A 13,797-nucleotide genomic window follows, 5' to 3' on the forward strand; every position below is an offset into this window, starting at 1 on the left:
CCATCAAATAGTATAGCAAGCTGTGTAGTTCTGTTTTACAGCCCTTGTGCTCTTCTCAGACTGGACCTGATGAGCAGGATTAGTTGCCTGGGACATTTTTTCCTCTTCATGTTAAGAAAAAACACTACTGATGACCAAAGAGCTGCATTTCTGGAAGCTACAGAAAACAATTAATGTTATAATAGAATATCAGTGACTTATTATCTTTCATCCAAGGTTATGCAAAAGGCAAAGGAGCCATAGAATATGATGTCTGCTCCCTTGACAATACCCTTTGTGCACTGTGTTTGCTTTTAAGTCATTTGGAACTACCCATGTTTTAAACTAACAATTAAAAAAGCTCAAATCTTTCAGATTAAACTCAAGGCCTAAATAGGGAATGTAAGAAAGGCAGCAATTAAAATTCATAACTTGGAGAAAATATGGTGCTGGATCTTGATTATATTGAAGTACTGGAATATCAAAAAAATTTCTAGTTAGAACAATGGTAATGTAACTGGGTTTTTAGACTGTCATATAAACAATTGAGCTGCATAAAAATTTCAGAAAAAAAATGTGCAATCTCTGTAAAAATTAATTACTTTCTTTTAACAGAAAATTTTTAACAGAATGTGTTTTTTTTTTTAATTTAAGCAAAATAAAAATGCTGCTAATACAAGATTTCAATAAGAGCAAGGTAAGACAGACCACTAGTAATCGTGTGCATTTAAGAAAACAAATTTGATTTTCATATTTGCATTACTATGACAAATAAATGCTGAATTAATGAAGTAAACTACTAAATTAATAAACTCACTGTGTCTTAATAGATATACATGCATGGGGAGTTGCAAAAGGTCGTGATCTACTAAGTATTTAAGTACACAAGTAACTCAACATACAGGAATGCCCCAGCAACTTCAGTGGAACCACTCACATACATATGTATGCGTGGGAATGGAGCCAAGCAAACAGATGTCTTTTAGTCTGTTTTGACATATGCGTGAGTATGCATGTACTTTACGTATTAAATCCATGTATTTTATACTTTGCCAAGGAAAACATAATCAGTTACAACAGTAAGGAATTAGGAGTAGTAAACTATAATATAAGCTGCTCCAGTGCTAGGCTACTTAGCTTTCAGCCAATATGAAATTTACTGTAGAAGTGGAGTTTGAAGAAAATCATTCTGGAGCATAAGAGAGGAGACACCTGTGTAGATTTCAATCACTCACTTACATGAGACTAAACATTTCCAAAATGTCATTAAGACACTGACAATTTCCAGCTGGGCTCCAAACTAGCTGTTAATGTTCACATGTCCTCCATTAGCTCTCTTTTTTTTTTTTTTTCCTCCCTACATCCATCCTTCTCTCAGTCAGTCAGTTTCTCTATGGAATTATTTCTGGCCATTTTCAGTCTTCCTCAGCCCTTCTTTCCCTCAACTGTGTTGAGGAACTCTGGTAAGAAATGCAGCCATACAGAAATAGACAGTCATTGCCCCAACTGCAAGCTCTAGGCTTCTCCAAGTTTCAAAGGGCAACAGGTTCTTACATCTATATTTACATGTATCTATACAGTCCAGTATAAATGGATGCGTACAGTTTTTTTCTGTCTCTGAAGTTACTTCAGAAGGTCTCACATATTCTCTCAACATTTCTCATTTCTCCTTTCCATTGTGCTGAAGAGCTATGAGGTCTCTAGGATGAAAAGTCAACTCTTTATCAAGAATCTCACCAGTATATCCAAGATTAAAATCTGGCCTTATATATCTGTCTTCCTATTTCAACTATACTGATTTGTATCTGTTTTTTTGGCCATTTAATGAAAAAGCATTGTGAACAGAATATATTCTGAAGTAATAAATATAAAGAAGACATGAGATGTATACAAATCAGTCCAATCTGGATCAATTGCAAGTAATATCCGATTCTAATAACTCAATAGTTCCTAAAATGGCACTATTAGGTACCCATTTTTACTGTTCTCATTAAAAAAAAAACAGTATGAGTGAATTGTTGTTCCTATAGACATTTGTGGAAAGAAAATGTCTACTCTGGCATAAAGATTGCTTAACTGCAACATAGTTTGGCAGTGAAGTAAATGTTTAGTTAAAATAAAAAACAGTTATTTATATCTTTCTAACTATCTTTGTTAACTGGCATGCTATTTTGAAAGCAAATAATATTATATTCAAGCACTAGATCATTTCTGAAGCAAAGCTAAGTAATTTTTTCCTCCCTTTCCTCTCTTCCCTTGCTTCTTCCAAGAAGATGAACTTGCTAGAAAACCTTTAGTGGAAAGGAATTCCTTCAAATATTTGCAGTCTAGTAACAAAATTATACCAATTATCAGATACTGACTTCAACTCTATTAGTGAACAAATAGTAGTATATTCCTTCTATTTAGTGATGCGGAAAAAATATATATTTTTAGTAATACCCTGAAGAACTTCATCAACAACTGCTCAACAGTGAGAGAATGAACTTTCAAAGTGTTTTCAGATGCAAGACAGGATGAAACAGGACCAGTCACTCTCTACTCACGTGTTCATTTCCAGAACATTTTCTGCTGCAAAATAAAACGTCTTGATCTGTGGGTGGCTGATCTTAATAGCACTTGAAGGAAAAAAAAAAAAAAAAAAAAAAAAAAAAAAAAAAAAGAGAGAGAGAGAGAGATGAGGAAAACTTCTTTACATAAGAAAAAGTAGCTGAATGAATGATTTTAATATATTAAATATTTATTCATTCCACTATATTAATCCAGACCAATTTATCCATTCATACAGTTATTTCCTTAAAATTCAAGATTATTTTTAGCTCATTTCCTAGTCCACATAGTATTCAGTATGAAATGTATGAATAAAAAATGAAGAAATAAGGAATAAAACAAAGGCTTTCATTATGCCACCCCATACTTCCATAGTGTGCCAATATCTTGAATATATGTATTCCAACTCAAAAATAAAACAAACTTGAAAAAGTTTCAGCAAAAGTGCAAAGGATAACCCAAGATACAGAATATATTCCGTGCATAACTAATCAGCTAAGAACCCACAACATATAGAACTAATGGTAAAAAGAAGGGATGTATGATACAATAACGTCACTCATGGCACACAGCAGTTAAAACAGGAACTGACACTTTGCTGTTTTTTTCCATTATAGGTTGTAGGAGTCACCAAAGTGGCAATTAGGTGGAAGATTTAAAAAAATTAAAATGGAGGTACTGACTTGGATCTTTCTCCTATGAATACTGTTAAATCAACCTTAATGAATTCAACCTGGTGGAAATTACCAGAAGTTAATAAATACACTAACCCACTTCTGACTCAGGAAGCTTCCAATTAGTAAATTGTTTGGAGGATGGAGGAGCATTTTAAGGAAATAGCATTATAAGTTTTCTCTTTTCCTTTAATCTTTGCTAGGCACCTGCTTTAGGCCAATTCAGAAGGCAAGATATCAAGTTGGACTGCTTTGGTCTGATCCAGCATACTCATTCTTAAAGCTGCCCTGAGAAGAAAGCACGAACTCAGAAAAAAACATTTTTACATATACCTCTTACATATTGTTCTAACATATTGTATTTTGATGCTGACTCCTTCAAGAAAAGGAGAAAGAAAAAGGAAATTTACTCCTGATATCAATTGCTCCATAGTTCACCAGCTACGGAACATACTTAGAACAATACCTTGACAGTCATAATAGACATGTTAGGGGAAATAAATTAAATAAATAAACTTTAAAAAGCAGGACTGATTTCCATTAGGAATTCCTAAATCATAGGAACCCAACCCTTCATCCCTGTATCTTTTTGCCACAGCACTCAAGCTTCTACTGAAGTGCAAGAGTAGCCCTCTTAAGTGAAAGACAACAGGATCCATGGTGATAGGGATGCCTTAAGCAACTGACAGTTAATATAACCAATTATATATTGCAGCACACAAAATTAGTGATCTCTGACTCCCTATTGCATCCACATAAATTTAAAAAAAAAAAAAATCATCAACAATGTAACAGAGAATGATGAAGGAGGGTAGAAAAGGGGCTAGCCAACTGAAACATTTTAGCAGTGTAAAATGAAAGAAAAGTCTTCAACATTTCTTATTTTCACTGGCACATTTCCAGCAGGGCATGATCTGTTCCGATCATATATAGTGTCCCTTAAACAAACACTGCTTGTGAATTACATGTGCCATACCCATTTGTAACACTCATTTGTCTCAGCATCCAACCATGCTTTAGTTGAATATCCATCAGTACGACCTTCCAGAGTCATTTTCTTTGTAAAACATTGTCTCTGGCTCTGAGACTGCATAGTTTTCTTCTTATGTTCCTTGTGACATGACATTCTCCTGTGGAAGTACATACTGTTTGGCAGGGCCCCAACTGACCAAGCAATCCGGTCCTCACAGTCCTCTCCTAATTTATTCCATACCCAGAAAGCAACAAACGTATTTTCATCTCAGTCACAGAGAGCTGGCAGCTACAGAAGTGAAAGAAAACAATCTCTTTTGGTCCTGTGTTTTATGATTCAACCATCTTCCTTCTGACAAAACAAAATGGAGCTCCAAGTATTCCAAATTGTTAACTCCTTTCCTTGGGGGACTCCTTTAATCTCAGGAACACATGCAGCTCAGCAGAGCATGTGACCAGAACAAAAAAGGCTTTGGACAACAGCAATACTCCTCTAAACACTTGAAGTGTACTCATAAGCAGCTGGAAGTTGCAAATGGAGTTTGGAGGGAATATTTTTAGTTGCGCTCACTGCTCAACAAAGTTTTCATTCTCTGCACAAACTGAGACTTTAAGTACATCCCAAAGTTGTACCACAGCAATCTCACAAAAAGTCTCCACTGAAATGTAAGCATCATTATTTGAATCACTGTTGAACTCTCCACTCAAGAGAAGGCATTTAAGACAGATTGTCATTTATTCATGAGCAGTGAACAAAGAAGAAAACAATAATAATAGTAATAATAAATTGGCATACTGTTTTACTTTTTAATTGCAGTTTTAGTAGAGCACATCTGCCAGAGAATTTTCAAAAATGTATTTGTTATATGTGTTGGGTTTTTTTCAGCAACACATTCAACATCTCATTATTTATACAACACAGAAGAGCTCCCCATAGTTTCAGTGGCAGGCTGAAATACTGAAATACAGTACTTTGCATCAATGTAAAAAAACATGCAAAACTAGTGTTAAGAGGTAAACTTACTGCTTTTTTTTGCACTCCGTTGCTCTGTCCACACTGAAGTCTGGAAGTCTGATAAATCCTTCTGCTTTTTCAGCCTGCAGTAAATAAACAAATAAAGACAGATCAACCAATTGGTAAACTACCAGACTCCAATGTTTAATGTTATTTAACATGCAAGTGCTTGTTTTTAGCTTTTTTATATTATAAAAATACATTCTCATCACCATGGGGATACATTAACACCCTATGTTTTAGCTATATTTGAGGAAAGAAGCTGTTCCTACACCAGCTACCCTTCGTGCAAGTCTTGTGTACTGGAAAACCACCATTCTTGTCTGTGTAAGAGTGTTTGTTGTACACCTCCAAATATCAAATAATCTGAAGAAGAAAGAATCTTCAACTCATATAACAATTCTAAAGTAGATTGGCCCACTTCCTGATGACAGGGTATTTTTTGTTGGTTTATTATAGAGCACCCTTCCCTAAGACATATGATTATGCTGTAAGTCTAGCCCAGAGCCTGAAACTGCAATGGGCAAAATCTAGGTTTTGATCAAACCAGGACCAAAAGCAACAGTTAGAGGAACCAAATCCTTTGCAGCGATTCATAATCCCACAATATGGTTCAACAAAGAGACCAGCCAGGCACTGTGAAAATATGGAAAATGAAACACTAGCACCTCTGTTACCACCTGTCAGCCAGACTCTGTCAGAGCAGTATCAGCAATCCTGAAGGTATTTGTAGGCCTCAAATCCATATTCTTGCTGCCTACAGCTGAAATATCCTCTTTTACTACATCTATCTACATTCACCTAATCAGCCACAAGAGACAAACTGCTCCTAAGAGGGGTACAAATAAACAAACAAACAAACAACAAAAAAAGTACATTTTAAAATACAGAAAACATTCACTCCTAAATCAGTTCTTTACTACTCTCAGCCTTTATCCTTGGCCACATTACAATTCTGAAAATGTACACTGAGTTAACAGAGGTAAAATATACACAACAATTACAAAGACAGAGGATAAATGGAGATGATTGACAGCAACTGAAGTCAGACTATGCATGAATATGAAAAGACTATAAAAAGATGTTCATCAAGACAAGCCTTTGATTTTTAACTCTTGAAAGTATAAATCTCTAAGAAGATTTACCATAAGGTAAATCAAAATATAACAATCATTCATCTCGTTTACATGCATTAAGTATTCATAACAGAGATTTATATTTTACATCTTCACCAGTAAATAGCTTAGCCTGCACCAGGCTAAACAGACATTCATGAAGAGAATAAGTCCACACACTATATAAGCATTTATACAAGAATTAGAGCATTCAGATTATGTATCCGGCCATTAAATCAGCTGCACTGAGTAACTCAATGTGGGGAGACATCTGGGGTGCTCCCATTCATGCAGAGATGGGTCTTTAACTTGAATCACTGCCACTTTAAATGAGCATCTAATTTAGAAGAATACTCTCTTAAATTTTTCATGGGAATAGACATGTAGGCTTTGATTTCATTTACCAGTATTACTACAGAGAACTCTCCATTCTTATGTAGCATCTAGCATGTTCCAATGGCAAAAAATAGATGACGTTCAATGCATCACATTTATGCTTGGTGTTAATTCTACCCATGATTTCACATTTATTTATAAGAAAATTTTCATGTTTCATTTTATATATAAGAGAAAGAAAGGTAACAGCATGAATTGTAGGAACCACTTTTTTTTTTTCACTACTGGTTGCACCTCAGGTGTGCCTAGGTGTTTGATGTAGCTCCATTATTATCAGACAAAAGGAAGGAGAGGGAAAAAAAATGGATGTAAGTGTTATGGATTTCTTTTCTTGTGTGTCATTACACTCAGAAAATAAAATTTCTAATAAACATTAGGAAACCTTCTTCTTGATCAACTTTGGGATAAACATAACATTTTAAAACACTGAAAGTGCAGAGAATATTTACTTTTATCCAACATGTTATCTTTAACGTGATTTTAAGTATACTGTATTTAACTCACACATTTCAGTCAAGCTTCCTTAGGATTTTGTTTCCAGGCTGTAAAAAAACCTAAAAGTCGAGATTAAAATAAAATTAACCTGTTTGCTATTCCATCAGGATTTTAAAAAGAATAAGCTGTTACATGCTGTATTGTTGTTGTTCGTTTGTTACACATTTGCTTCACATACAAAGCTAGACTTTTTGCTGTGCTCCACTGTAGAAAGCAAAATTTCTGCAATAAAAACTGCCTTTGTAAATTCTCGGGACAGAAAGAGGAAAAAACTCACACTTTTTCAGTACTTAAAAAAAAAAATAATTATCTTAATAAAACATAATGAGGGAACCCAATGAAAGAGACAAACGACATTTTTAGTTTGCTTCTAAATATATTGTATGCATTTTTGTTTATTTATGAGGTTTGGTAAATCATTTAATAGACGTGATTCAATATTTGAAGTGAATATAAAGATGCAAAACATTTTAAAAAATAAATAGTGCTGAAAAGTGAAAATTCCTAATTACTGCAAAACAGCTCTGATCTGCAATTCAAGGCACAGTGTTTCAGCACTGACCACAGAAGACCTCGTGGTTGCTGGAGGAATAGTTCAGTCCTCAACATATTTAGCCTTTTTTTTTTTCTCTGCCAAGTGAGACAACCTACAGAGCTGTGAATAATTTGTGCAATATGTTGGATCAGAGGCCCACTAAGCTCTCAGCACTATTTGCTGACATCAATGGCTTTGTATCATGCATGCAAGCAGTTACTGTGACTCCAAGGTGAAAGGTTCCTGTTTTTAAAGATTGCAATTATACAGTTCCTGGCAAAGCTCTGTGAGTGGGGACCAATTTAAACTCAGTGAATACAGAGAGAAAAACAAAGAGAAGTAGTGACAGCAGATCACAGCCTGCAACCCTTTGATTTCATATTTATATTTCTTTTCAGTTGTATCCCCATGACAACCATCATTAACACATCTTACAAAACTGTGTTCAACCTCATTTGGAAAACCAGTCAAGTTGTCCTAGAAACACATGGATCAGAGGAGTTTGGTCCTCTGTCCCTTTCCAGCCAGCATTATTCAGGTAGCTGCAACAAACACAAGATCAGCCAGGAACACAGGATTATATTGGCTAAACTTCACCCTTTGTCTCTTTCCATATGCAGAAGTACCAATTCCTTCAAGGTTTTCAGTATGAGTCAACAGGAAAGAACTAAAACCACTGAAGAGTGGACAAGATCACACATCATTCTTTTTAAACCCATTTCCAAGACATATACAACTATGGAGAGCAGTAGTGAAAATAGGGAAGTAAACACTAAGAAAGCAGCTCTCCAAGGAGTCTGGTTTTCCTGAATGCATCCAGAAAATCTGACTGCTCAAATTCATTTTCTGATGTTTTTCTATATCTCCCTTGCAAATTGAGACCTTCCTTGTTTTCTCCTACACCATACAGCTTTCCTTGCCTAGACTGTGGAAATATCCACACTGCAAATAAATGACAGTATGGGCTTATCTATCTCATATGATATCTGTGCATCATAAAAAGATCAAGTTTGTGTGGGAACATGTTTCAGAGCAGTCTACTCAGCTCTGCTGAGCCTACAGATGGAGGCAATACTCAATACTCTCAATACATCAGATGGAGAGTGAAAAGGTTTTTTGGATTTATCTATGTGCTCACTTTCCCTTCAATAGATTAGAAGGTTGACCCTAGTGTCTGATTTCTGGCCCTTCTCAGCATTTTATTATTTGGGCTCTGGCCTTTTTTTTTTTTTTTTTTTTTTTTTTTTGTTACGTTATTCTGAAAGAGCTATTGTCTGCAAATGTCACCCAAAGTGTCCTATATTGACTCCATCAGTCTGCCTAACATGGAAGATCCAGGACCAGTACGAACCTAAGGCAGATTAAACCCAGGCAACAGAAACTCTTGAAGTTTCAGAGATTGCCTCAAGACAGATTTCACCAAGAACATGATGTCAGCTGAGGTTATCCACCCAAATCTGCGATAGCATGCATTCAGTTAAAAATTCCACCCACTCCTTATTTTCTCCAACTCCATCAGAAAAAAAAGGTTAAGTCCAGCACCCTGTTGCTATGCTACAGTTGCTAGTGTCTGGTTGACTGCAGTTTCTGCACAGGCACTTACAAAATATTCCTGTTTCTCACAGGAGCAAAACTGGTCAGGCAGAGCTACTAGCAGTCAGCATAACCCAGTTCACTTGACCTCAGCCCCATCCTCCATCACTGCCTTTCACTTCAGACTGAGAGGACAACCACGGGGAAGTCTGAAGTGTGTGAGAAGCAGGGATCCTTCTTCAGCACACCTAGGTGTTCTGTGTTGGTTGCTCTGCTGTGACCGAGGATTAGCTCCACTGAAGATGAAGGTACAAAATGTAGACCAGGTACAGAAGTAAAAAGAAATAACAAGCAAGCCAGTGAGAATGTCACATTATTTTTCTTTCATAATTCTGGAGGGAAAAATATTTATGAAAATACAATGTGTCAAATTCATCTGTCAAATTCATTTCTGTGATTTTGTGATCTCAGATGTAACTCCTGCAGTGGTACTAAGCATGGTTCTGGTCTCATCAATTTAAGCAAGTATGTTTTAGCAAAGGACACCTCCCTTACTTTCAGCACCCTACAGTTACTGTGATTCTGCAAATGTTGCCTGAATCTAAATTTATGCAGAGGCTGTACTTTAAGTTGTCCTTTAGGTTTTTAACAAAAAATAGTGTGCGAGAGTCAGTAGAAGTTGAAAGCAAAGAGGTACTACCAGCTAGCACGCTTCCAAGAAGTACTGTGATAGGTGAGAAGTCAGAAGTACTTTGCAGCTGTGTGAGCTTTTCAGAGTGAATGTAACTGCTTGGAATCAGGCTGTCACCTGCTCTTCAACCTTGTTTATTTTGAGGCAGTCAGCGACAACAGGGAAGGAGGCATGGACTAAAAAGATGAGTTCACTTAAGTGTCAAACACAGCCTTGGAGCACTGGGGTCTGCACAATCCTGGCTTCTCTGTGTCCTGAGAGAAATTTACTAAAAGAAAAGAAAGAAGAGAACTTTGCACTCTCCTCTTATCACCTTTCTCCTCCAAAACGGAATATTTGCCGTATATTGTCTCATCATTTTATTTATTCCCATCTTGATTACTCCTCAGAATCATTTCTGTCCAGTCCAACACTTCTCACATCTAACAGGCCTGCCAGTCAGCCAGCTCACCTTTCTGTTACAATTGCACTTGGGCTTGAAAGCAAGCTCATTCAGACTACCAAACACCACAAAAAAATAAAAACAACCCACAATCAGTAGAGTTGCTTTCACTTTACTCCAAAAAAGAATACTTCATATCAATTTTAAATGCTATTTTTTTTAAATGTCTGTTAAAATTTTTATCATGATAAAGTTGCAGCTAAAGGGAAAATAGGAAATACTCTTCATCAGAGAAAATATTTTTTTTTCTATTTTACTTGTACCTTGAATGAGATATGTTGCGAGATGGGGATTATTGCTACAGGAATAAACTTGTGGAAAAATCCATACAGTGTTTAACTTGTTAAAATGCTCTAGGATTAATGCAGGTGTCTTTAATCTTTCATCCTTTGTAAAATGAGGGACATCCTCATCTTCAGTGTAGCCTTTTTGCATTTAAGAAATCTGAAGACCGTTCATAATCCTGCACTGAATCTTCTCATTTTCAACCAGTGATTTTAGCATCCCCCTAACATTCTGCACACTTCAGTTCTGGGCTCTGCCAGCCCATCCTTAGAATATGATGAGAGATTTTTTAAAAGTAACAGTGCAAATGAATAACAATATTGAATCTTCCTAGGGCACATAAGACACCATATGTGCTCAGGCAAGCTGAGCTATAGCAAACAGCCTGGAATAAAATCAGCTAATCCCTAGGACCCCCTGGGTCTTACACTCAGCTATAACTTTCCATTGAATACCCATCTGAAACCCATGTGAAACACATCTGCAAAGTGCCCTGAGTGCTGCAGCCAGGCGTAGAACACAGCCATCTACAGAGGGGACTCCAGAGTTACTCTGAGTTTCTCACTGTGACTTTTTTCCCCCTTTTAGTTTTTAACTCCTAGTTTCTTTAATTGATCACATAAATTCAGGGCCTAGTATTCTTTGTCTCAGACTATTTTCCACTCACACTGTAAGTGGAGTAGGCTGTTCAGGCTCTGTTAACAGGAAGAGAAATGCTATCTATGCAAGTTATCCTGAGAAAAGCTCATCCCTTGAACCGAAAGATGGACCTTTTGTTCAAAATACTGTTTCTTCTTGTTCATTTGACTTTTAACATTGACTCATTAGAGCAAGACATTAAAAAGCAGCAGAACATGAGAGCCTTTAATTACAGTGTTCCGAATGAGACATCAGTCAGATGAGATGTAAAGTCACTACAAAGTGCCTGTGCAAATACCTGCAACCCTACCAGCTCAAGCAGACAAACAAACAAATAAAAGCAATAACAAACAAACAAAAAAAGGCAAGCAAAAAATAAAACAACAAATAGACAAATGAATCTCACATGGAAGCAAATGCAGAAAGCAGGAGATAGACTTCTGAAAATCAAGCTAGCTAGTAGTCAGGAAACATTCCTGCTCTGAGTCTTGGTAGCAAGTGTCTACAAACTGCACGATTCAGGAAAACCTTTCCAGATTCAGATGCAAGCAGTTCCTGCAAAGATCAGTTCTTCAAAGAGCAGACCAAGCTGCAAATTAACAGCTCTCAAGTACTCGCTGTACTAGAAAATGCAGTTTTCTGAAAGTTTCACATTTATATAGACACTTCCTAGACGTCAGGCCTGAGAAACAAAGTATTTAAACTGTGACCCCAGCACCCCTAGTCTTGGTCCCTCCAGATTCCTCGTGTCTATCCCCAGAGCTGGGTAGACACAGTACTCACCAGCTGACTGCTGTACCAATACAGCGATGACTCCTTCAGGACACACCAGAACTTTTTCCATTTGTTACCAATGAAAGCTCCTTTTTCCTTCTTTTTGTAGAGCCATCCTTGGCAATCAGCTTGCCCCAGTTCTTTACACGATATCCTCCGTCGGCTCATTATAAAGAACCCTGTGTCAGTAAAAATACAGTATTATGTTTGTTTAAAAGTAAATTACCAGGAAAAATGCTGCTGACAATTAAAGATACTAGCCTTATTTAGTGATCTCAACAAGTCATCCAAGTGTATCTTAAAATATACTTAGAAGTCTTTCTGTTTTGTAACAGCTGTGACAGTGATACACATGCATTTGAAAAGGCATTCTGATATGCATTAAAAAAAAAAATAATAAGCCGTAGATAATGCAGATACTAATTAATGTTAAGGTAACCATACACAAGTTTTTGTAAATCATATATATACCCCTTGATCCTTTTAAGAGAAACATGCATGCATTTCTCTTCATGCAGCTGTGCTGAAAAGCAGTACATCTATTTAAGTCAGGAGAGAAAACTATTATGCCAAGTACATAAAAACCGCTGGTGTGTGTGCATGCATCTGCCTGGTTCTACCTTGTCAATTTCCAGCTTTGAATCAATTAACATACCACAAGGATTTCGTCCAAAATAGCATGCTGTCATTTTTCTTTTTCTTTTTCCAGAATTGGTTCAAGAAATAGTAGTTAAAAAGCAGCCTTCTACCAGCCAAGTAGCAGTATAAAATCCTCACCCTCCCAAGATAAAGACATATTAAGAAAATAACAAAAGAGGACGAGAATAGAAAAAAAAAATCTCTAATTACCTTGACTTTTCTTTTTTGCCTTCTGACGCAAGGGAACCTGTAAGAAATGCAGGAAGGAAAGAAAAGAGGAAACATCAGATTGTGTTGCAACATTTGTCTAGAAAGGGGAGGGGGATGCTAGAGAAGGATGTGGTGGTGATGCTGGTGGTGCATGCAGGATGGAAATACATTATTCGCTTGCTGCTGAGGGGATGTTAGTAGCTGAAGCAGAAAATGTGTTAATTAGAATTGATGTATGTGTAGTTGAACAAGAGCAAATGTAACTCTATTATACATGTGTCTGTCTGCTAGTGCTTCCTGCTTCACACCCACAGGCAGCTTCTTTGCTATGTTCTTGCTGAATTGCATTCTATGCAAAGTTAAAAAATAAAAGTTAGGACTCCAGCATTTTAATGCTACTAGGAGGGGAATTTACAAATATGCAGTGATAAAAAAATACATGGCCAAGCTTGATTGTCTTTTAGCACATTCTAAGCAGTCCTGAAAAAGAAAATCATTTTTCACTCCTCTTTACTTTGTCATATATATTTTTAGTACAAAGACTGTATTTCTCCATACACAAGTAAGAGTTTAATAAATTTCAAAAAGAAAAGTAAATAAATCATACGAATTTGGCAGATTATCCAAAACATAATGCGTAAATACACCAGTCTTGCCATACTGTACATGAAAATATTACTCACTGCAAAAATAGCATAATCAAATTACATTTACTCATTTGTAGTGTACAGAAAATGAAATTAAAACAGGAGACCAGAGACCGAGAAAGAGGTCATCAGATATCTAGGATCTGGGTTTTAGAGCAAGTCCTCTACTAGCAGACTGTCCGACTATAGATAAAACACTTCTCTTG

At 36.4% G+C, this 13,797-nt stretch overlaps 1 protein-coding gene across 6 annotated transcripts in view; it reads right to left on the bottom strand.

Moving 5' to 3' along the window:
• The window catches only part of IPCEF1 (interaction protein for cytohesin exchange factors 1), a 72,639-nt gene that overhangs the window by 24,459 nt on the left and 34,383 nt on the right, over positions 1-13,797 (bottom strand). For all 6 annotated transcript variants that reach the window (XM_085217061.1, XM_085217063.1, XM_085217062.1 and 3 more), the window contains 4 exons: positions 12,945-12,981; positions 12,105-12,274; positions 5,200-5,273; positions 2,526-2,597 (listed from right to left, as the gene is read on the bottom strand). In XM_085217061.1, the coding sequence (XP_085073187.1) occupies positions 2,526-2,597; positions 5,200-5,273; positions 12,105-12,274; positions 12,945-12,981 (353 nt within the window). The remainder of the gene's footprint in view (positions 1-2,525; positions 2,598-5,199; positions 5,274-12,104; positions 12,275-12,944; positions 12,982-13,797) is intronic.

Source organism: Meleagris gallopavo, chromosome 2 (genome assembly GCF_905368555.1).
Source record: "Meleagris gallopavo chromosome 2, MGAL_WU_HG_1.1, whole genome shotgun sequence".
NCBI lineage: Eukaryota > Metazoa > Chordata > Aves > Galliformes > Phasianidae > Meleagris > Meleagris gallopavo.